This window comes from Octodon degus, unplaced genomic scaffold (assembly GCF_000260255.1).
Source record: "Octodon degus isolate 3935 unplaced genomic scaffold, OctDeg1.0 scaffold00089, whole genome shotgun sequence".
Taxonomy (NCBI): domain Eukaryota; kingdom Metazoa; phylum Chordata; class Mammalia; order Rodentia; family Octodontidae; genus Octodon; species Octodon degus.
Genome location: NW_004524665.1, coordinates 3,026,469 through 3,048,938, shown reverse-complemented (window position 1 = coordinate 3,048,938; position 22,470 = coordinate 3,026,469). Strand labels below are relative to the sequence as shown.

General features: G+C 42.7%; 1 protein-coding gene across 3 annotated transcripts in view; it reads right to left on the bottom strand.

Annotated features, from left to right (window-relative positions):
* Positions 1 to 22,470, bottom strand: part of Dis3l2 (DIS3 like 3'-5' exoribonuclease 2) — a 321,513-nt gene that overhangs the window by 242,922 nt on the left and 56,121 nt on the right. For 2 of the 3 annotated variants that reach the window (XM_023722254.1, XM_023722257.1), the window contains exons 2-5: positions 19,199 to 19,337; positions 18,518 to 18,675; positions 10,794 to 10,847; positions 4,061 to 4,162 (exon numbers count right to left, since the gene is read on the bottom strand). In XM_023722254.1, the coding sequence (XP_023578022.1) occupies positions 4,061 to 4,162; positions 10,794 to 10,847; positions 18,518 to 18,675; positions 19,199 to 19,256 (372 nt within the window). In that variant the 5' untranslated portion in view covers positions 19,257 to 19,337. Of the gene's footprint in view, positions 1 to 4,060; positions 4,163 to 8,978; positions 9,049 to 10,793; positions 10,848 to 18,517; positions 18,676 to 19,198; positions 19,338 to 22,470 lie in introns of those variants that run through there. The other variant, XM_023722255.1, reaches the window with a different exon arrangement.

Genomic DNA, 22,470 nt, shown 5'->3' with positions numbered 1-22,470 from the left:
GCTTGCCAGGGAAGTGCTTATTCTACTAAGCCATCTCCCCGGCCACTACACAAGCTTTAATGTTAAGTCTTAAAATCAGACTCTGTTATGTTCTCCACGTTGTTCTTTGTTTTGGCTCTTTTAGGTCAGTTAGTCAAGTATAGTAGTGTCATCCTATAATCCCAGCACTCTGGAGGCTGAGGCAGAAAGCTCACAAGTCCAAGCCCAGCCTGAGCAGCTCAATGACTTAGCAAAGTCTCAGTAAAAATTTATAAACGGGCTGGTGTGGGAGGCACAATAACTCCAGGCTTCCAATACTATTGCAAGTGAATCTTTTTCTAAATCCTGTGAATCTGCCACATTATGACTGCCATGTAGCCCTTAATGGTCACCTGAGTGCCTCTGACCTATAAAATTCTCTTGGTGCATCAGCATCATTAGTGACACTGACTTTCTCCTCCCCTACCTCTCATGAGCTAGGTTCCTAGTTCTTACCCCGCCTATTTCTCATAAGTCTCCTGCTATGCCCAGGAGGTGGGACTTCCTGTCATAGCCCAGTTGCCTAGTTACTTGTGCCTTTTACCTGCTGACGTCATTTCCCTATGCCTCCACTATATATACCCAGCACCTCCCCTGAATAAATGAGACTTGATCAGAATCCTGTCTTGTCTCCATTTCTCGCGTCTCCTGTCCTTTGTCCCCTCTTCAATTCCCCGCTCCTCCCCCAGGTGACCTTCGTTGACTGACCCACTGGTTTGGGACAGGCTGGGGACATAGTTCCATAAGCAAGGTAATTTCAAATAAGTAAACTGCTGATGTCTTGGGGTGGGTGGGTACACCAAATCTACAGATCAATTTAAGTAAAATAACATCTTAACAATATCACAGGGTCAGAGAGATAGCTCAGTAGAATAAGTTCTTCCCTGGCAAGCACAAGAGCCTGAGTTCAATCCCCAGTTCCACACACACACACACAAAAAAAAACAATATTGTGCCTTTTAATTGATATGGTATTTCTCACCATTTATTCTTATTTTTAACTTCTCTCAGTAATGTTTTAATAGTTTAAGTGTATATGTCTTACATATTTTTGTCAAGTTTATTCCTTAGTATTTTATACTTTTGATTCTATTTTAAATGGTACTTTCAGAATTTTTTAAATTTCCATTTCATTGCTAGTACATCGAAGTACAAATGGAAGGCCAGCCAGATAGCTCAGTGGATTAAAACATCTGCTTAAGCAGACACAGGGACTGGGGTTCAATCCCCAGCATGAGACTGGGCATGGGGGTGTGTCCCTGTAATCCCAGTGCTTGGAAGGCTGAAAACAGGAGAAACACTATGAATCCAATCTGTGTAGTGAGACCCTGTAGACCTTGTACTAAATGCATTAAAAAAAAAAAAAAAGTGAAGTTTGTAATATCAGCCTTAGGTCTTGCTAATCACTACTCAGTTCTAGAAGATTTTTTTCCTCCTTTTTCTAAGTATTTCTTCGGTATTTCTACATAGGCACCTGTCCCCTCCAAAACTCATGCTGAAACTTAATCTCAAAAGTCATCTGTTAAGGGGCTGGGGAGATGGCTCAGTGGAATCAGTGCTTCCCTGGCAAGCACAAGGCCCTGAGTTCAATCCCCGGTTCCACACAAAAAAAAAAAAGTCATCTGTTAGAGCTAGCATGGTGACACATGCCTGCAATCCCAGCACTCAGGAAGCTGAGGCAGGAGGATCGTTGCTATGGCAGGAAGATTAAAATTTCAGGCACAGGCTAGGCAATTTAGCAACATATCAAGACCCTCTGTCAGAATAAAAAGTAACAAAGGGCTGAGGATGTAGCTTAGTGCAGAGATCCTGAGTTCATCCTTAGTACTGCCAGAAAAAAAAAAAAGACTAGAATAAGCAAGCCTGCCATGTCTCATCATGTGATACCCTGAGCCACCTTTCACCAGCAACAAGTCTCCCTAGATGCAGCCCCTTAGCACTGGATTGCTCAGTCTCTAGAACTGTAGGAATTTTTTTTTTTTTTTTTTTTTCAGTACCAGCAATTGAACTCAGGACCTACTGAACTATCTCCCCGGCCCCTGAAATAAATTTCTTATCTTAATAAACTACCCTGTCTATGACATTCAGTTATAGCAGCAGAAAGCAGACTAAGACATCCACCCAGCTTACTATTATTCTTTCATCTATTGTAATAGTCACAATCCTTAAATCAAAGGAAGCCAAATTTTCTTGCCATGTCTGTGGCTCATTTTCATTGAAATGCTACCTCTTCACCCTTTGCATAACCTCTATGAATGCTTCCTTTGATTCCAGCTGGCCTTGCTCTGCTCCTCTGGACAACACTGTGATGCTAAGAGATGCTTTTCCAAAACAGGAAGTAGCCTGAATCAATCTATGTTAGTGGGACCTGAAGCCAAGCCTTCACTGTGCTTTCAAGGAACCCAGGGAGGGAGTTATACTCACAACCGGTAGGGGTGGGAGTGAGGAGGTGGAGCTCAACTATAAAAATTCACTCTCATATTAAACCCTGTACTTCACAGTGCTAATCATAACTAAATTTGTATAAGTATGATTATTATGTTTCACCCTCATTGTACTCTCTGCTAGATTGTCAGCTCCATGATGCAAGAACTATGTCTATCCTTTTGTTTTTATTGTTATTGCTGTTGTTGATACAGGGTCTCACTATGCAACTCAGACTCATAGTAAGCCTCCTGTCTCAGTCTCCCCAGCACTGGGATTACAGGTATGTGTCACCACACACGGTCCCGGGGCCAATACAGCACACCGAGGATTCTGGGGCCAGCATAGCTTGTGATACTGGAGATTGAACCCAGGTCCTTGCACCTGCCAGGCAGGTGCTGAGACTGCAGAGCTTTCTCCCCAACCCCAACTATGTTTATCCTGATCACTACTAAAATCCTTGCTTTCTATGAGTACCTAGCACATAGTGTAATCAATTATTTTAGCCCAGGTGGATAAAAATGAATTTAATGTACTCCTGAACAAAGTTCTGAGACAAAGTGGTATTCCTCACATTACAGTTTTTTTGGAAACACTAATAATAATGTCCCACTATTTTAAAAATTTTAGATACTACTCTATGGCTTTTGTAAGTAACCTCACTTACTGTTCATCACAAACTTAGAAAGTAGGTACTGCAATTACTCCCACCTTAAAAATGAGGCATCTGAGGTGGAAAGGTTGTATAATTCACTGAAGGTGGCAGAGATTAATGAGAAGGGATTTAAACCCACATAACCTCACCTCACAGCTCCCACTATAAATCACTGCCCTGTACTGTCCCTCACTGAAGACAATGAATTCCTGAGGACCAAAGAACTGAGCCAAACAGAACAAACAACATAAAGACACATTTAGACTTAGACCTACAAGCCACTAGTTCCACGTTCCCTTCAAAGACACTAAATATTCCAATGTCAGACCCTTACTATTACTTAAAACAGTAGTAAAAGCTAAAACCACAACACAAATTTTAATTTAAAAACTCAAACCACATCTTTCTTTTCAATTGACAGACACAGGCAGAAACTAAAATCTAGAATACTCTCACATTAGAAATATTTTCCCCTGCCACTAAATCTGTTTTATAAAAATTTGCATAGACTATTTTTATCTGCCAAGGGAAGCCCAATCACCAATGAGGCCTGGTGGCACTCAGGTACACTGCCCTGGTTTTCTAGCTCAGGCAGCAGGAATATGTAGAGAAAACTAACATCCCCATGGCTTGGTTGCTCCAAATCTCAAAGCACAGGGTTTAGGGAAATAATGCATACCAAGTCCAACTGGGCCTGCAAGCTTTTTCTACTCAAAAGGAACCCAGAAACCAAGGCATTGACAGGGTGGACTGGACAGGAGCAAGAACAACTCAAATGGTCACATGTCTGCTCTGCAGATGCCTCCAGGCCAAGCACGCAGCAGCCTTGTTGGAGGTGATAACCAATTTTCATTGTGGGCCTCAGGAGCCGAGACTTCCCTTGTTGATGCCGTATAATTGGTAAACCATGGAATACAAAAGGCACTACAAAGAATATAATTAGAAAAGGAAAATTTAACTCACCTTCCACTGCTCCTCAGGAAGTAGTTTCACAACCACCAGATCTCCATTTAAGGCTCTATTACGTGCAACAACCCCGTCAATAAAAATGTCTCGATCACCATCCTAGGCGGGAGAGAGAAATGAAGGCAAAATCATCTTACCAAAGCCTGAACCAAAACCTAGTCCCTTGGTTTAACATGTTCAGACTCTGCAATCTGTCTGACTTACCAAGAACATCAGTACGCAGCTCAGTCTTTTGGGAATGGAAAGAAATGGCAATGAGCACCTAAAGCCAGACTTGGAGAATGCAGAAACTCACCAAATACACAAAAGGTATGCTTTTGTGTAGGTAGGACAAAAACAAGCAAATCAATACAAGCACCTAAAGAAAAACTTGTCCTGAAATGAGAAAGGTCTTATTTATTCTTAGTTATTATTTTTTGGTTTTAACTAAAAGAAAGCATGCTGATACTTTTATACTGAATAAATTTTTTAGAAAATATCAAGGAAGGGTAAAAAAAGATACAGACAACGGAAGGCAAACAATATACACAATAATCCCCCCAGTGAAGCAAGTGAGGGCAAGATTTTGAGGAAACCAGCAAAGTAATTTTGCCCATCAGGAAAGTGGCAAAGAAAACCAACTGTGGTTTATATGGAGACAGAGGAGAAGGCAAAGAGAGCAGGAAGGAAAAATAAGACATTCACAAAATGTTGTTGCACCCCATTTCTCTGGCTGAGGAGCACAGTGAGTACCAGTTGCAGCCCCTTTCTCTCTGTCCCTCAATCCATCAATTTGAAGCCACCCACTCCACTCCAAGTAGAGGCCAACCAGGCACAGAGGCAGCACCTCTCACTCAACAGGCATGGGCTCTTCCTGAGAAGCAGAATTGCTCTGCAAATCCCTTAGGCGGCAAAGCCTACTAAAATGACTAGCCTTTAAAGGGAGAAAGTTAAACAGCTTCAAAATGCTTCACCATGGGCCAGTCTAACAGCTCAGCGGACTAAAGCACCTACTTAGCCAGGTGCAGGGACCAGGATTCAATACCTGATGCGTTATGCCAGCCCCGCCCCCGGGGCGCACTGAAATGGTGATTGAGACTGGGAGTGGTGGTACACACCTGTAATCCCAGTGCTTGGGAGGCTGACAACAGGAGGATCACTTATGAGTTGGATCTGCGTTAGTGTGACCCTATATTCCCTGTACTTAAATACATTTTTTTTAAAAATGCTTCACAACATACATAAGCTCTTATCACTATTTTCTTCCAAGAAGCCCACATTACAGGCATCTTTTCAGAAGACAAAAGTCAAAGGTTAGTTTTTGTTATGGGAGATGAGAAAAAGGGTCCAAAGAGACATGCAATATAGACAAGATTTAATGCTCAAAGAGCTGAAGGTATTACTGCAAAATTTTAGAGAGTTAAAACCGGCACTCCAAAATTACCAAGGGGGGGGCATTTAGCATTTTTTTAATAGTTTACAATTATAAATTATGATCTTTCAGAACAGTTTTTTGTTCAGTCTCCAATCTTGCTATGGGTTGGTAGCTGTGCCTGACACCCTGCCAACCTGATCACTCACAAAGACACACACACACACACACACACACACACACACACACACAGCCAGACCCGAGGAATAGCTACTGTGTTCACCATGGAGAATAGCTGCAGCAGACCTCAGGAAGAGCTTCTCAGAGAAGTAAAAAGAGAGCAAGCCGAGTGAACAGCTAGCTGAGTGCAGCCCACTGTCATCACAGCCACTTTCTGCAGCTTATAAAGCAATATGTCCTTGGGCACCTCCTCAGACTACAGAGAACTGTTCTGAGGTCAGTCTAACCCGATCTCGTGTGTTGAACATAAGCAATGCAATCACTTTCATTAGCAGCCACCACCAGGGCCTGGCGCTCAAGAGTTTAAGCTTAGGATCATGGCTTTGTCACCTTCATCTCCTAAGACACCAAGGAAAGCAGGGCTGAGCTGAACCTCAGACACCACACCAACCTCTAGGCATTCCCTCAGCACACAGCTCTTCTTGATTCATTCAATCTCTTATTTTAAAGACACTAAATGTGAGGAGGTTTAAGTTTAAATCGTCCTTCTAATGAAGGAGAGGAGGGGAGAGGCAGGAGGGAAGGGGAGAGAACATCCGCCGGGGAAATATAAAAGGATTTGGGGGTAACCTAAAATACTGAGGAGAAGGGGTGAATGAGGACAATCTAAGCGTGCCGTGATGGCCAAGCACCTTCCAGTGATGCAAAGCTCCCTTTGGACCAGAAATAAGGGGTGGCTCCCTGGCAAGGAGCAGAACACAATTACAAAGCTTCTTAGACCAAACATGCAGAATAGAAACTGTGCTAAGAAGAAAGAACCACCGGCTTTCCCATCTGGCCTGTTTCTCCTTTTTATCCATTCTCAAACAGGATAAAGAGATGTCTTAATAATATAATTTTTATCTTGGCTGTCTTGAAAGTCACATGGTTTTACTCTTACTCTGAATTTTACTTTTTCTTGTTTGTCATAAGAAAATACAAATCAAAATGGGGTATACAGATGAATGTCCATTTTGTATCTGTGTATTCAAAGTGGTTGGGATAGATATATAGTTACATTCTGTTAATGAATAGAATGATTTGTTCTAATGGTGTTTGTAAATAGGATCACAAGTCCGCATCTTGTACAGCAATTAACCACTAAGAAGAATATATGCAGTGTATTATTTGTTGAAAAAAAAAATTGCAAAAAACCCAAAAAAAAAAGCTTCCCTCACTGTAAAAAAAAAAAAAAAAAAAGAAAGAAAATACAAATCAGCTTTCCATCCATAAAAATTGTAATGAACCTGAGTCAACTTCCTCCTAACAAATTATTATTTTATACCTCCTGATCAACTCATTATTTTTAGCCTATTGTCTTGGGAATAAATCTAACAATAAAATCTTTTTTCCTCTCTCCACAAACCTTGGAATTTTAAAGTGTGAGAAATATTAGTCAACATTTAACCTACCTCTTCATTTTACAAATACAGAAATCTTATTTCCTACTGTCAGAGCAGAGACCACATCTTCTTTAATATTAATTTCTGTCTTTATTCTCCCCACTTAATCAAAGCACAGGCCTGGTTCTGACATCCTGCCACCTACACAACCTGTGAGCATTTTTTCCTTCACACAAACTCACAGCTGACATGGACACTGGCTGCATCTACTCAGAAGTCCAGGCACTAATGGCTGGGTTTATCCACATGTAATTTACTGCCTCTACTATTACTATTTTTCTCTTCAACTGTTCTGTTTTTGTTTCTGTTTTTTTAATGTATTTGGTTGTTGCAGGGTCTCACTACACAGCTAAGACTCGTGGTGACCCTCCTGCTTTCAGCCTCCCCAGCGCTGGGATTACAAGCATGTGCCACTACGCCCTGACTCACTGCGCTATCTCTCTGGCCCCTCAATTACCTTCTATAATGCCTCTGAAAACTGAAAATGATCAAAAGAAAAATATAGGATTATTTCAGTGTCCAAAGCTAGAGTATTGAAAATCACTTGCAACTGTGCCTTAATAGAAGCTCTTACAGCCTATTCTTAATTACCTAGAGATAAATTATTTACTACAGTAGCGATAATATCGCAACTCTAGGGACCAGATAAATGGATAAAAGGTGTATAGAAAAAGCAAATCCTAACATCACAACTGTCTAAAAATTACTAAATAAGACATGGAATACAACTTAGAGTAGGAGAATAAGCATACGCTTTTGAAATATCACTAACTTTTGCTTTTACTTCCCAGATTTCCTTTAACAAGCCAGGAATCTTGGAGATACGTCATTTGCAAAGTAAAGTATATTCATCTAACTTGCAGGAACATAGCCCAACCCCACACACTTCTCCATCAGACAAGGAATTCTGAGATCCAAATCATCTGAGACATTTAAAGATATTAAACATGGAGTAATCAGTCCTAAGTTCACTGGCTGACCTAAATGACAGATATTTCTAAGGGGTACAAAGAGTTTAGACGCACGCGTAGGATGCCCATATATATGCATGCAGAGCCCTCACTCACAGTAAGGAAGCCATGAGAGGACAGCAAGCAAGGTTTACAGCGGGAAAGAGGAAGGCCAGAGCCAGAGCCTCTCCACAGTTCATCATGGAGCACCAAGGAATCTGAGAATTCTACATTTCAACAAAACAGGTACATGGAGGCATATTTTGCAAGGAATATACTTTGTTATAAATATTTTTTACTTGGAAGTTTGTTAATACAATTTGTAGCTTTTCACTACTTGATATAAGGGATGTGCGCCTCATTTTATACTATTCTAGGCCTCACACTTGTTAAGTGCTGACATAACAAGGACTTAACTTAGAAAACCTCATGGCTCTACACTTATGGGAGAGACAAAGCTAGCAGTAACATTTTTAAATGTCATAGCCCCCCTCTTGCTCTAATCGATGAGGATAAACCTCCATGTACACAGAAAAGGAGGTCTGAAATCTACTCAGTTCACATCTGGCTCTTGGGATGGACTCCTTACTATAATCAAATCCTTACATATTCATTTTTTCTTTCTTTTTTAGTACTGGGAATCAAACTCAGGATGTTGCACTTGCCAAGCAGGCACTGCACTTGTGCCACTGAGCTAAAACATCCATGTTTTCCACAGGCAAGGGCTCCTAATATGTTAAGCCCCTCCAACTGGTATGCCATCAATGAAAGCCTTCCTAATGTGGAGAAGATGCTGATGTTGCAGGACTTCTGAGGGATGGCATCTGCATCTCCAACAGCATGACTTCCTAGGTGATGCTCATGGGTAGTTCTACAATCTCTCTACATGATCTTCACCTCTTCCTTAAGCAGAAGAGTCTAACACCATGTAAACTGCATTTCCCTGTATGACAGAATTGCTCCTGCAGCTACATGACCACCTCAGAGCTCACCCTCACTTCTGCAAACTCAAGTTCCAGGGTCAGGAAACACACTGTTTTCTGCCATGGGAACACAGGGTGACTAAGAGAGAATAATGGGACATGTCAGTAACGTTTTTTATCTAACCCAGTGAATAGAACCTTTACTTGGATGCAAAGGAGACTTCTTGGCTTCTGGAAGGAGAGTGGGAAAGGCACTAAGTAGGGCTTGAAAACAGGTCTTGAAGTTACTATAACAACAATCATACTATCACCTATGAAATAGATGACTAGACATACACTCTCATGAAACTTGTCATTTCACACATGAAATACACTAACTGAAATGGGGTATGACATTTACTCATCTGTAAGAAGTTTATCCCTATATAAGTTTATCTCTTCTACTGTGAAAAACCTATACTTCTGTAGCTATCCATACAGCATCTAGAGAAGTTTGGTCAGAAACTGAAAAACATTGTTCTCTCCACTTCTCACAATCAAGCCTGTCCATATCATTCAAGTAATATCAGGAGAGATTTCCATGTGCATGGAGGTATCGAGACCTTCCTTCAGACACAAATGCAACTACTATTTTCATCTATTAGAATATGTAAGTTTATTGTAATGAAATTGCTTGTTTGCTATAATCACCGGATCAGTTTTTACTTGAGGGAAAGGGCTGCTCTGCACATTGCCTGGCATTTTGTTTCACTTACTAAATGCTGGTTGAGGATTAAGGCAGAAAATGAATAAAGAAAATGGTGTGGGGCAGAGGCCAGAGAGCTCAATGGACTAAAGTGCCTGCTTAGGCAGGCACAGGGACCAAGGTTCAAACCCTGGTGTGCTGTGCTGGCCCTGCCCCCAGAGCGCACTGAGACAGTGGCTGAGACAGGGTGTGGTAGCATGGGCTTGTAATCCCAGCACTTGGCAGGCTGAAAACAGGAGGATCACTACAAGTCCCATCTGTGAACTGAGATCCTGTAGACCCTGTACTAAGTACATTTAAAAAAAAAAAAGAAAGAAAGAAAGAAAAGGGAGGATATAGGGAAGGCGGCATTGTTGTCTTCTATAGCTTACACCTATAATTTTGTCAAAGAAGAATGTTAAATTTATCTGAAATGTTTACATATTTTTGAAGAATGTTTTTCCCTATGTAATCTATACCATTTTGTTTTCTTGACAATGAGTTTTTGGGTCATTTGTTCTGGTAGGTGTCCAGTTACATTAAAAATATATATGAAAGACAAAAAAAAAAAAAAATCAAGCCTGTCTAAAGACGTGCTGCAAAGTCTAGCCCAGTGAGAACTTGCCCTATCTGGAAAGAACCTCCTAACATGGCTATGAATGTAAGAAGGGGTCTGTAGCCTCCCACCACCCCATCACCTGCACAAAAGTAAAGTGAGAAACTCCAACCAAAAAAAAAAGCATTGCACGTTATTTTTGGACAAATGTTCAGATTAGCTCATGCAGTAGATCGAAAGTAGATAGCATACAGGTTTAGGAAAGATTAACTTAAATCAGTGGAAAAAAAGCATAAATCCTTTTAAGCTATAAACCAAGGGCATCCAATTACTCGAGCTGGCAGCTAGTCTGTCCAGGTCCAGCTGCTCTCCAGCCTTGTAACAAATGCTGGTCCTTTCATCTGCTGCATGATTTTAAGACTGGCAGAAAGGGTGGTGAACCAAAGGCAAATTTTGTTTATTTAAAAACCTGAAACAAATCTTTGCCCATCCTCAATTTTGTTTTACTACTCTGCTTTTCAATTAGAATATATTATTTCACTTTCAGAGCACATCTAAAAAATTAAATGTGACATTAAGTTTATTATAAAATTACTGAACTTACCGGGGAAGGAATAAAGGCTTCATGAAACTTCTTTGGATTAATTCTCAGCACACCCTTTAAAACAAAAATAAAATCTGTGAGAATCTAACTAGCTGTATATTTATGATTTTTCCACATGTATGTTACTCTCCAATAAAGATCTATTTAAAAAAATTCATGTAGAAAACAAGTTAAAGGTATGAGAAATATTCATTAAATGCATGGAACCTGACCTACACTGAGCATATAATACCAGATTCCACTAAAACTTCACACTGGGACTGATACTTCACTGCAAATTCACCAAGATGAGAAACAGCAGAGATGCACAGAGTAGGAAAGTGACACCTATATGCCAATCTTCACACTGAAACCCTCACTCTAAGAACAGGTTATCTAGGCATTATGCCTCGCTGCATAATAATCTTTTTATCCTCCCCTCTTCCAAGACCTTTTCAAAAGTGCTTATTTCTGTGAAAATGTGCAGTGATACAAGCTTATTTCCAACCTGCAACTTAGGCTCAGGGAAAGGCATGTATGAGCTTTACTCTGGCCCCTCTGCAGAGCTAAATGAGTCAATAATTCAAAATGGTCCACAACCAGCTCTTAACGCAAAAGGGAATGCTGGCTCCAATAGCCAGGCCACCCAGTCTGCCTTTGACTTCATGTTATTCCAGCGCCAAATCAGGGTCCGCTTCTATTTATGCACAGGGGCGCACATGGGAGTAGTCTTCAATAGCAGTTCAGTGTTTCAGGCCTTTGCAGGAAGCCATAAGCCTCCCAGGTTCCAGCTGCACTCGCAGCCCACTGGAACACATGGGTGGAAGCAGTTATTTTCCTAACAGCCAGACTCAAAGGATAACTTGAGAAAGTGTTTGAAATAACCTCTGCTCCTAAAGCAAATGACTCAAAGATATATAATTCACAAAATAGGTGAAGGCATAATATTAGGCAGAAAATAATTTCATTCTTTCACCGCTGTACCATGGTTAAATTACAAATTTCCATTCCAAGTACACTACTACAAACGACCATCCAGTCCCTAGTTATTTATCAAGTACTGGCTATGGTCAAAGGCTCAGAGAGAGACACAATAGGAAACAGAATGATAAACAAGTGTGATCCTTGTGCAGACTGCCATCAACAGAGGGTGCAGCTTACTTTCAGCTGAGCACTAGGACAGGCTTCAGCGATGGCACCTGACCTTGTCCTTAGGGAACTGCAAATCCTGCAGGGAAATCAGCAGGGAGGACAGCAGAAGTGGGTGAGAAGGCCGCCACTCTGCACAGGGTTAGTGAAGGGGCCTCCATATAAAGAGGGCTGGAGCAGGTTTACCACTAGCCCAGCTGGAACTGTTTGGGAAAGATGGGGAGACTTACACTGATCAAGAATATTCACCCAGCCAATAAGTATTTGCTGACAACTCAGACAACAGGCACTCTCAGTGGCGGGAGCACAATGAGAGTAACAGACAGGCTCTACCTTCTCAGGCCTCCATCTAGGGAGGGGAAGAAACCCCAGACAACAAAAGTAGATTCACTGAAATGATATTTTCCACAATTTTACTTTCTGGTCCTCTGGATCCAGGCAGATTTTTCTTTTTTTAATTCCTATTCTCCCATAGTCCCTCCTGGTTCAGCAAAAGGTTAGCACATAAAAAAGTACTGAATGAAAATGTTCCTGCTCTGAATGTGCCTTAAGTTACTGAGTATTCAGAAGTTAATGGTGAGCCCAAGCAGCCCAAGCTGTTTCTAGACTCTAAAAGACATGCAAAGCATGTTAAAGATGGTATTCTTGATTCCCTGTCCTAAACTTCCCAATACAGAAAAGCATATCACATGGATAAAAGCCTTGTTCCAGAATAGCATTTGTAGATTTGATAGGAGCACAATTCTTAAAAAGTGGACCTCAGGAAGAGACCCTGGAGAACACAGTCATTCTAAGAAAGGAGCTCCAACAGCAGGGCCCACAACAGATGATCAGGACCACTGATGACGGCCTGGCCTGATGGAGGAGAGACAAAGGAGCAGCTGGGGCAGACTTCACACATGCGCTTCACCTTCCTACTTTCCAGTCAGCCCCTAGCTTTACCTGAGGCACTGTCTCTCCTTCCTAACACTCTCCTGGGCCTGGAACCTGACCAGTGAGGGGCCCAACTCTTCTTCCAGAGGCAGCTCGATTGCTCCTGCACCTCCTTGCCAAGTCAAAGCCTGCCTGTGTCTGGCTGATCACCTCCCTGGCATGCTCACAAGAGACTCTTTCTTGCTCACACATATGGATCTCCAGGACTGGGGGGAAACTGTCTTCTCCCCACTTCCCTATCATACCTTTCATTTTTCCCCCTATATTTTCTTTCAAAACCTCCAAATCCTTTGAAGCTGTGTCATTAGCTCCTGCTGTATTCCTTAATGCTGTTATCTTCAAACTTTCTGCTAACTGCTTTAATTCACTGTTTGGACTCAGGGCTGGATGTCCCACCCCTACTCCTGTAAACTCCTTTAGGATTTTCTGCCTATGCCAATGACAAGACCACCCCAAACTGTCACTGCAACCACATTTTCCTCTCACCCCAGCCATGTCCACCACCTGTCCCTTGTCATCAGCACCACTTTACTTCCAAATACAAAAAGCCAAATAGTCTTTCTGATGACACTCCACTGTCCTTCCAACTCACTGTGGAAACACCACTTCAACAATTCTTCAATTTCACCAAGACGGCCAAACCACAGCCCAGACCACACTTTTACTACTCATTTCATTGTCCTACCCTCAATTTACTCCCTCCCGTGGCTCCACACATGCTACGGCCTGCCACTACCTCACACCCACAGACCTTGGGCCTTGGGCCTCCTTCTTTCTCCTCAGCCTGAAAAGCCCCCATCTTGAGTGGCTCCCACTATCTGCCTTTCCCCTGCCTACACTTGCAGAGCTGAACGGTACTGTAGAAAAATACCACATAACTGGGCTAATTAGTCCAAGCTGGCAATCACAAACATGTTTTATTTGGCTTATAGGATGTTTGAGAATGCTTAAGCTGAGGAATTTCACACATAAAAAATATGTATTTTCTTGAAAAAAATCATAAGCTCTAGCAGCTGTGGACAGCTATGTGCACATGGCAGCAACCACCTGAGCTACAGAACAGATGCCCCTCTGACAGCAATAAAGATGATCTCAAGGACCACTTACATAGGTGCAGCACGGGCCACACAGAACGTGCAGAGTTCTGCATCTCTGAACTAACTTAACCCTCCCAAGCTTTACCATACTACACTCTTGCCATATTCTAGCAGTCAAGAAAATGGGGGCACTGACTGGACAAGTAAGCTGTGCACTACCTGCCACACCAAGCCCCTCAGTCTCCTCAGCTCTTGGCCATGGCAGATGCCACCCTGCTTCTGTCACAGCTCCCAGGGTCTCTTCACTCATGTGTGATACCCACTCTCCTGATCTCCCCACAGTCAACGCCACATTGCAACCCTCAGCCTCCCCATATTGGTTATGACAACATCCAATTGCTGCACTTAAACACTTACTAGGGAGTCACATTAGATTCCTCCCCTTCTTTCCCTTCCATGTCCAACTGTCAGTATGTTGTGTGGGCCTGAGCTCCAAGTCCACCCGTTGCTCTCCATCCTCGCTGCCACTATCCTTGCCTGCATCCATGTTCTCACCAACTTTATTCTAATGGCTGCCTAAGTAGTCTTGAAGCTTCCACTCCACTTTCTCCACTTTGTGATAGCTGGAGAGGTGTCTTAAGACAGGAAACAGGTCTGTGTGCAGGATGCTAATACCGTTCAATGACTTTCTAGTGTTCTCTGAACAAAATCCAACTCTCCAGCACAGCCAAGAGACCCTGTATCCTGGGCTGCTGCCTAACTCTGCAGCTTATAATTTCCTCTGTCCACATATGTTCCAACAGGCTTCCTCCTTGCACCTCAAAACACCAAGCCCTCTTCGCTTGCCATCTTCCATCATGATCTCTCTGCCTGCATCTTTTCCTAAGCCTTAAAATGTCTGACTCATTCTTGGCTGCTCTCAGCTCAGATAACCACCTCAGAGAGGTATTCCCAACTATTCTCTCTCATCTGTGTTTCCCTAACAGTCTATAATCTCTTCTGGATTACTTAATTTTTCTACATCTCCAGGGACTTCTTATCTTGGTCAGTGTGTATATGTTTGGCATTTAGACTGTTGAGTTAATTAATTAATGTACACAGAGTTGAAGTTTTCCCACTGCCCCTGGTATTAATGTTATGGATACTACCTCTTCCTTCAGAAGAAACAGGCATTCTACTGTAAAGCGACCTCTACTCTTCTCATCTTGAATTTACCCCCAACATTCTCCAGCTGATTTCACTCTTACCAAAGGGGAAAGGTCCCAGAAACCAGCTCACCCTGCCCTCCATCTTCCTAGACAAGAATTTTCTCAGAAGTCTAATCATACCATCACGGGCCAGGGAGATAGCTTGGAGGTCTAAGTGCCTGCCTGGAGAGAGCAAGGACCCAGGTTCAATCCCTGGTACCACATACCATGCTTGCTCCAAACCCCAGGTATGCCATGTCTGCCACCACTACAAGTCCAAGCTGCATAGTGAGACCCTGTACCAAGTAAATAAATAAATTATAATTTAAAAAATAAATCCACCCTGCCAATCACACTATCACACCAATATTCTATTCCAGGAGAAACTCTGATATCACACCTCAGGCAGCTCTGCAGGCTCATCTTCCTTGAGCCAAAGCTTCATCTAGCTCTGAAACAGCCAATTCTCTCATCTTCACACCCATGTCACCTTGATCACGACCCCAAACAGGAACTCCATCCAAGCATGCCTGCCCCCCACTTACCTTCCAACATCTCCTACAACAACCTTCACACTACACCTGCAGAAACAGAAATGACTCTTGGATAAGAGAACCCGTGCATTAAAAACACTTCAAAACTGCATGGCTAGTAGAGTATACACCTATAATCTCAGCCCTCAGGAGACTGAATCAAGAGGATCGCCACTAATCCAAGACCAACCTGTACTACATAGTGAGTTCAAGATCGACATGAGGGCCAGGGAGATAGCTCAGTGGCATAAGCACCTGCAAAGCACAGACAAGGTTCTGAGTTCAATCCCTGTTACCATGAAAAAAAAAAAAAAAGTACAAGATCGACGTGAACTAAATAGTAAGATCTTGTCTCAGAAACTAAAAAGCAAAAATAAAAACTTGCATATGCATGATCATGCATGCCTATTGGTCAATTTCAAATACAGAAATGAGCTATCTTGGTCATGATGATTTCCTCTTTTCTACACAGTGCAAAAGAGTGAAATGTCAAATTTCTGGTCAACATAGAAGATATTATTCTACTCCTAATTTTAAAATTCCCTAGTCTCAATAAAATCATTTTTCTCCTGTTGGGGGGCAAAAAAGAAGGTCCTGACATACATAGCTGGAAGTGTGTCTGATCACCTATTGGATCACCTAACTTTCTCTAGCAGCATTAACACTGCCTTTCTTGTCTGGCTCTGTGCTGCCCCAGCAAGGCCCACGCACAGCAAGCAGATGGACTGTATTTCTCTGCCTATGAAAATCTTATTTACAGTGTGTATAGTTCACATAGTGACCTCATATCTGGAACCTATTCCTGCCCCATCTGCAAAGAACAACTGTTCCCATGTGTAGCCAACAGTCTCATGATGTCACAGGCCAAGAGGAATCACAAACTCCTGGGAATGAGAGTTGTATTGATCATATTTTTGCTTTTTGTTTTGTTTTGTTTTAATATCAACAAAAAGAATCACTCCAAACGTAAAAATTAACAGAGCAAAAAATGAATACCATTTTTGCACTATTATTCTCACACTGTCTCTGTATAATCCTATAACCAAAATTCTAAGCTACTTTTCATTCAAATTATAACTAAGGTTCTCCTTACTCTTCTTCAAAATACAGTATCCTGGGATGGGGAGATCCCTCAATAGAATAAGAGCTTGCCTGGCAAGCGCAAGGTCATGAGTTCAATCCCAGGTACCACAAAAAATAAATAAATAAATAAATAATAAATAAATTAAAAATTAAAAAATTAAATACAGTACCCTGATCTTTATTTGGCTCAATCGAAAGTATTTATTCAACATAAATTTATTGTGCATTAGTCAAATTCCAGGAACTGGGCAAACTTGTGAAATAAGACATGACCCTGTCCTCAGGAAATGAAGCATCTACTTGGAGAAAGAGAAAAGGAAGCAATGATGATGGGTTTAATGTGTAAATAAGAAGCCTGCTTTTTGAAAGGCAGAGAAGCCAGCTCTGCATGGAGAAGTGGGGGACTTCAGGTAGAGACTGAAAAGGTGAGCACAATTACATCCAGGTAGTACAAGAAGGTGTCCCCAGCATGAGTCACAGCAAAGACAGCATCACAGGAGTCCCAGATCAGGGTTTAGAGGCCAACTCTACAAATTCAGGGTGAATGGGGCAGAGCATTCCCAGAGAATGATGGGAGATGAACGCGGGAGTAACACACAAGTCCTTGGACCAGGAAAGCCAGGACACTGAAGGGGATGGAGCTCGGGACCCAACTGAGCAGTGAAGAGCAAATGAATAGACTAATGAAGAAAGCTATGTCCACATGCAGCTCCCACTCCCCAAAAAGGGGCCTTGTTGAAGAAATCCAAGGAAAGCTTAAGAAAAAAAATAGGCAATGGTACTCCTAGAACCAGAAAAATCAACTCACTTGTTAAAAATCAGTTTTCTACTCTAGGTCAACCAAGAATGCACTTGCCCCACACAAAGAAGGAAAGGTCATAAAACATGAGAGAAGGTGACAATAACTATTTTCAGACTGACTTTCAGTGAACAGCACAAATATAGAAACAGGGCTGTCAGAATGAAAGAAAATGAGACACAGTCAACATTTTCAGGGGTTCAGGTACAGCAGTTGGAGTACCGGCTGCATATCTACATTAATCCAAAGTTTTTGAAACAGACTTAGTTCAAAGAACACACAGCCTTGGTCCCCTCCCCAGCATCCTTACCTACACCCACTTGGGCTTTCCTGCCCAAGGAAACCTCGGCTGCCTGAGTGCATGTCACTCCACAGACCGTCTGTTCACCCCAGCAGCTCACCACCTCTCCCTCCCAAACATGTCACTTGCCTAACAGGTCCAGATTGCTCACCTTGCTGGACCCAGCCCTGGGAACAGCTCTGCGTAGAGCCCTCTCCAGAGCTCCGGTCCACAATTCCATCCCAACATTGTCCGGTCCACCCTGGGAACCCTTCTATCTGAGCATTTCATTCCAAACCACTCATTCACATGACATTCCCTTGCTTGGCTGCAACTCATCTAAGTCAGATGTTCTCTAAGCACAGGACATCTCATCCTTGGTCCTCACAAAAGCACCCTACGGCACGTGCCTTTCTGTCACAGAAGATGCTTAGGAAACACTGACTCAATCAAACCCCCACACCAGCTTGTGAACACATCTAGGAAACTATCAGGCACCCAACAAATACTGTCTGTGGCTGTTGGCTGTTTCCATGCAATCTTAGCCAGTCTTCTCATCCATTCAGATCCGTGTGCTTCAGGCAAGCTGAACTATTCAATGTTCCACACGTTCCAGAGGCCTAAGAAGCAGCAAGCCCTGCACTCGTTACATCATCACCTCTAAGCACATAAGTGCAGAACAGGAAACAAGTTGAAGGAACAGTAGATTGCTGCAGGAACAGTTTGCCAGGAGGTTTTAAGCACCTGGATTAACATTCCTCTCTTCAAGCCTTCCGAAACATCTTCCTTGGACATGTAGGTTTCAAATATGCTCTTTTTCTTCCCTCGCATAGACTTGTTCTTTGACTTTTTGTTACCTGGCGAAGCACCAGCACCAAGTGGGCAAACTGCAGAGGACACACCTAGAAATACAAGACAGCTGTCAGCCCTTTTCTTCAAACATCTCTGCATTTAAAACTGGAGGTATTATCCCTTTCTGTTACTATTAGTATTATTAATATTATCTATAAAAACTAACAAGAAAATGCAACTTGATGATTCAGTCAGTAAAAGAAAAGAATGGGTAAGAAACATGAATAAAATATACACAGATGGGACTTGATTTCTAAGTAAACACCACATGCATGGAACAAAATCTGAATAATGGGTTCAGTGTGCTTTGCTGTTTATAGATATAAAATTTTAAAAAACAGAAATTTCAAAAGATTAAAAGATTGTCACTTTTCTAAAGGAAATTGAACTCCTGCACTCAATATAACAATAAATTAAGACAATGAGAAACCACACCCAATTCTTGAACAAAAACACAGCAGAATCTTTAACATTTCACCAAAAGAACTGCAGTCCCCTCCAGTCCCAAGAGCCACCCTCCACCTCCACTCCCATTCTTCCCATGCTTCACCCTCCAGACGCCATCTTCCTTACCACCACCTTTGGGGGCTCCCAGGGGCCGGGAGCTCAGCCTGTGCTCAGAATGGCTCATTTTGGCTAAAGGTCAGCTCTTCTCTTTAGGGCTACCTCAGCTTGGCGCTCTCCCTGCCGTGGACAGCTCCGGTGTCTCTAGCTGAAACCAAAGACAGACTGATGAGCAGCAGCAGTTACCTGCGGCCTCCTGCTGTCCGTCAGAAGCTTAGCACACAGATATACTCAGAGGCAAAGGTCCCACGGTGCCCGTCTGGGCTCTGCAGTCACCTTCTCCTGGCCAGATTGCTAAGTACACCATCTGTGCTGGGCTTCATTTGGAGCCCTTTCCCCTCACAGGCACACTAGCTTGCTCCTTTGGGGCACCTCAGCTAAAGCTCTCCCCAAACAGGCAATGAAACGGGAAATCAGGAACTATGCTCTTGCCTTCAGCTTGTGGGACACAGGAAAACAGGGGCAACATGGCTTTGAAAGACTGCATAACATCTATCACCCAGTAGCTCTTGTGGGCACTAACATGGAGCACAAGTTGTGGCATTTATGTTAAGTTGAGCCTTGGGACAGGCAGGATACCACTGAGATAAAGCCAGTGAGTCCCTGAGAGTTCATCCACAAAACCAACTCATCACAACAAAACTGATGTCCAGAATAATGCAAACAACCCCAGGTAGCTCACAAGCTTATAACACCTGGCAACACTGCAGTCCCCTAGTCTTACCTGCCATCACCCCAATCAGATGTCCATTCATCAGTTCAGGCAGCCACTTCTCGAGAACACAAGGGTGGCTGCCTGGGTCAGCAAGCTGCAGTGAGTGCCATGTAGACAGTGGATATGTCACCACGGCCTCCCCTCCCACCAATTTCCCACACACAGCCTTCAGCAAAAGATGTCACTTCTCTTTAAATTAAGATTAATACTAACTCAGGAGAGGAGAAGCAACAAAGACAACAGGCCATTTAGTGATGTAAAAAGTACTTCAGGGACAATCCAGCTGCAAGGACACAGCATCAGAGATGGGATTAGAGAAGCATCAGAAAACAGGAATGGTATAGAGTGGTCCAGACCAGCTTAAGGTTAATCCAGAAATGCACTCATCCTCTGTGGGGGGCGATAGAATGCTCCTGTTATATTTTCCCTTATTTGGGCAAGAAGTGCTGCAGCACCAATCCCCGCTTGCCTCGACATCTTCCTGTGGTCCTAGACCTCCACTACCAATCCACAACTAGTCCCACCCAACTACTTCCACTATACAGCTATTTAGACCCTGTTCACTTCCTCAATAAACGAGACTTGATCAGAAAGCCTGTCTTGTCTCCGTCTCTCGTGTCTCTTGCCCTGTCTTTTTCATGCCCGTTTCTCCTCCAGGTCATTACCCACGTCTCAACTTGCAGGCCGAGTCAATCCTCTGAGCAGAATGAAGGATAAAAGGTCACTAAGTTTAAAAATTCATGTTGAAATAACAATATACCTTGGGAGTGATTAGCACCTTATTGTACTATGAGGAGAGGGGGACAAAATTATCTTCCAATGTGGACATCTGAGAGAACTTAAGAAAAGACTTTAAGGAAGAACTAAGAATCTGGGAACAGCATACTCCTGGCAAAAGCAAGCCAAAACAGAGATGTAAACAGAAAATACAGGCACATTCCAGCAACTAACTCCATTTGGCTGAAGTCCCACCTACACAGAGGGAGGCAGTGACAAGGAAATTAAAACAAGTTGGAAGACCCAGAAAACTGGCTTTGTTTTTTAAAGATGTTAGGGAGCTGCTAAAGCATGAATGAGCAGAAGAGAAGAATAACTGATCAGAATTGTATCTCTGGAAAAACCAACCTGGTACAGGACTGGGAGTCAAAGGAGGCAGAGAGACTAGCAACAGCTGCGTCTCAGGAGAAAAACACCAGAGCCAGGGAAGGAAGGCCTGAACTGGACTTGGGCAAGCAGAAACTAGGAAGCAGCAGCCCTTGCCCGGCATTCCACAGCACCAACTGGCACACCTGGCAACCGGGAAGGGCAGGAAGGAAGCCACACATGGCAAATGGGTAGGTTTCCAGCTCAGGGACTGAGACACAGGAATGTCACTATGTCACAGAGGAGATGAATTCTACTTCAGGTACTATAGCCCTCTCTATGAGCAATCTACCAAATGCTTAGCAAGTAGAGGGTAACTTGCAGAGAAAAATTAGCCAGCTGTCTGCATGAAGACAGCAACCCAAAGTCTTCCAGAATGGATGACACCACCAAGAAAGCACAAAGGAGGATCCAGGACAAGAGGTGGTCACATAACCTTCTCTTCCGGGTAACACAGTTGTTATGTAGGCCCACTGGCCTAGAGAAATCCTGAATAGCCTTATTTTAACAAAATCAGAGTGAAGGCAACTTTAGGAATACAAAGAAGTAGAAAATATAACAAAGACGCTAATAAAAAAGAAAACAAGCAAAGCCAGAAAACCTTTCTTTCATCTGGCAGTAATTTGCCAAAACAAAGAACACAAAAGGAAAGATGGAGAGGAACCCTGTGTATGTTCTCCAGGCCTTTTAGAAAACATGAGGTTATTACTTTAGCCACAGATAGATGAATCTACAAAAAGGGTGACGATGTAGACATCAAAGGAATGGGTACTGTTCAAAAATGAATGCCACACAGATGTTAGCATGATGAAACTGGAAGTCTACAGTGTGGCCCAGCATGCTGGTGGCATTGTAAACAAGCAAGCTAAATGTAAGGTCTTTGACAAGAGAATTAATGTGCATGTCAGGCATATCACATACTCCAAGAGCTGAGATAGCTGCCTGGAAGGCATCAAGGAAAATGATCAGAAAAAGAAGGAAGTCAAAGAGCAAGGTGCCTGGGTTCAACTGAAGGCTCAGCCTGCCCCCCGCCCCAGAGAAGCACACTTGTGAGAACCAACAGAAGGAGCCCAAGCTACTAGCATGTGTTGAAGAGTTCATGGCATAAGTGGGGGACGCAGCTCTAGCACTCAGCACCTAGTGAATGGCTAAGGTGCTGTAGGCCATGGCTTCAATACCCAACACTACTTAAAACTAAAGAATAGTCCTTATATTGTGGAACAGTCCACAATTTTCTTAAATGAACAGGTATATGATGCCCTTACCCCAGACAAATGAACACTTAGAACAGATTCTCATCATACCAGATTAGTTGTGTCACATCTTTGCTCTTCAGAGTCAGTGTTTTTCTTGCTGAAAGATACACAGTATTGTGCAGCAGGTATACACCCAACTGGCTAGATATTTCAAAAAATAAATAAAT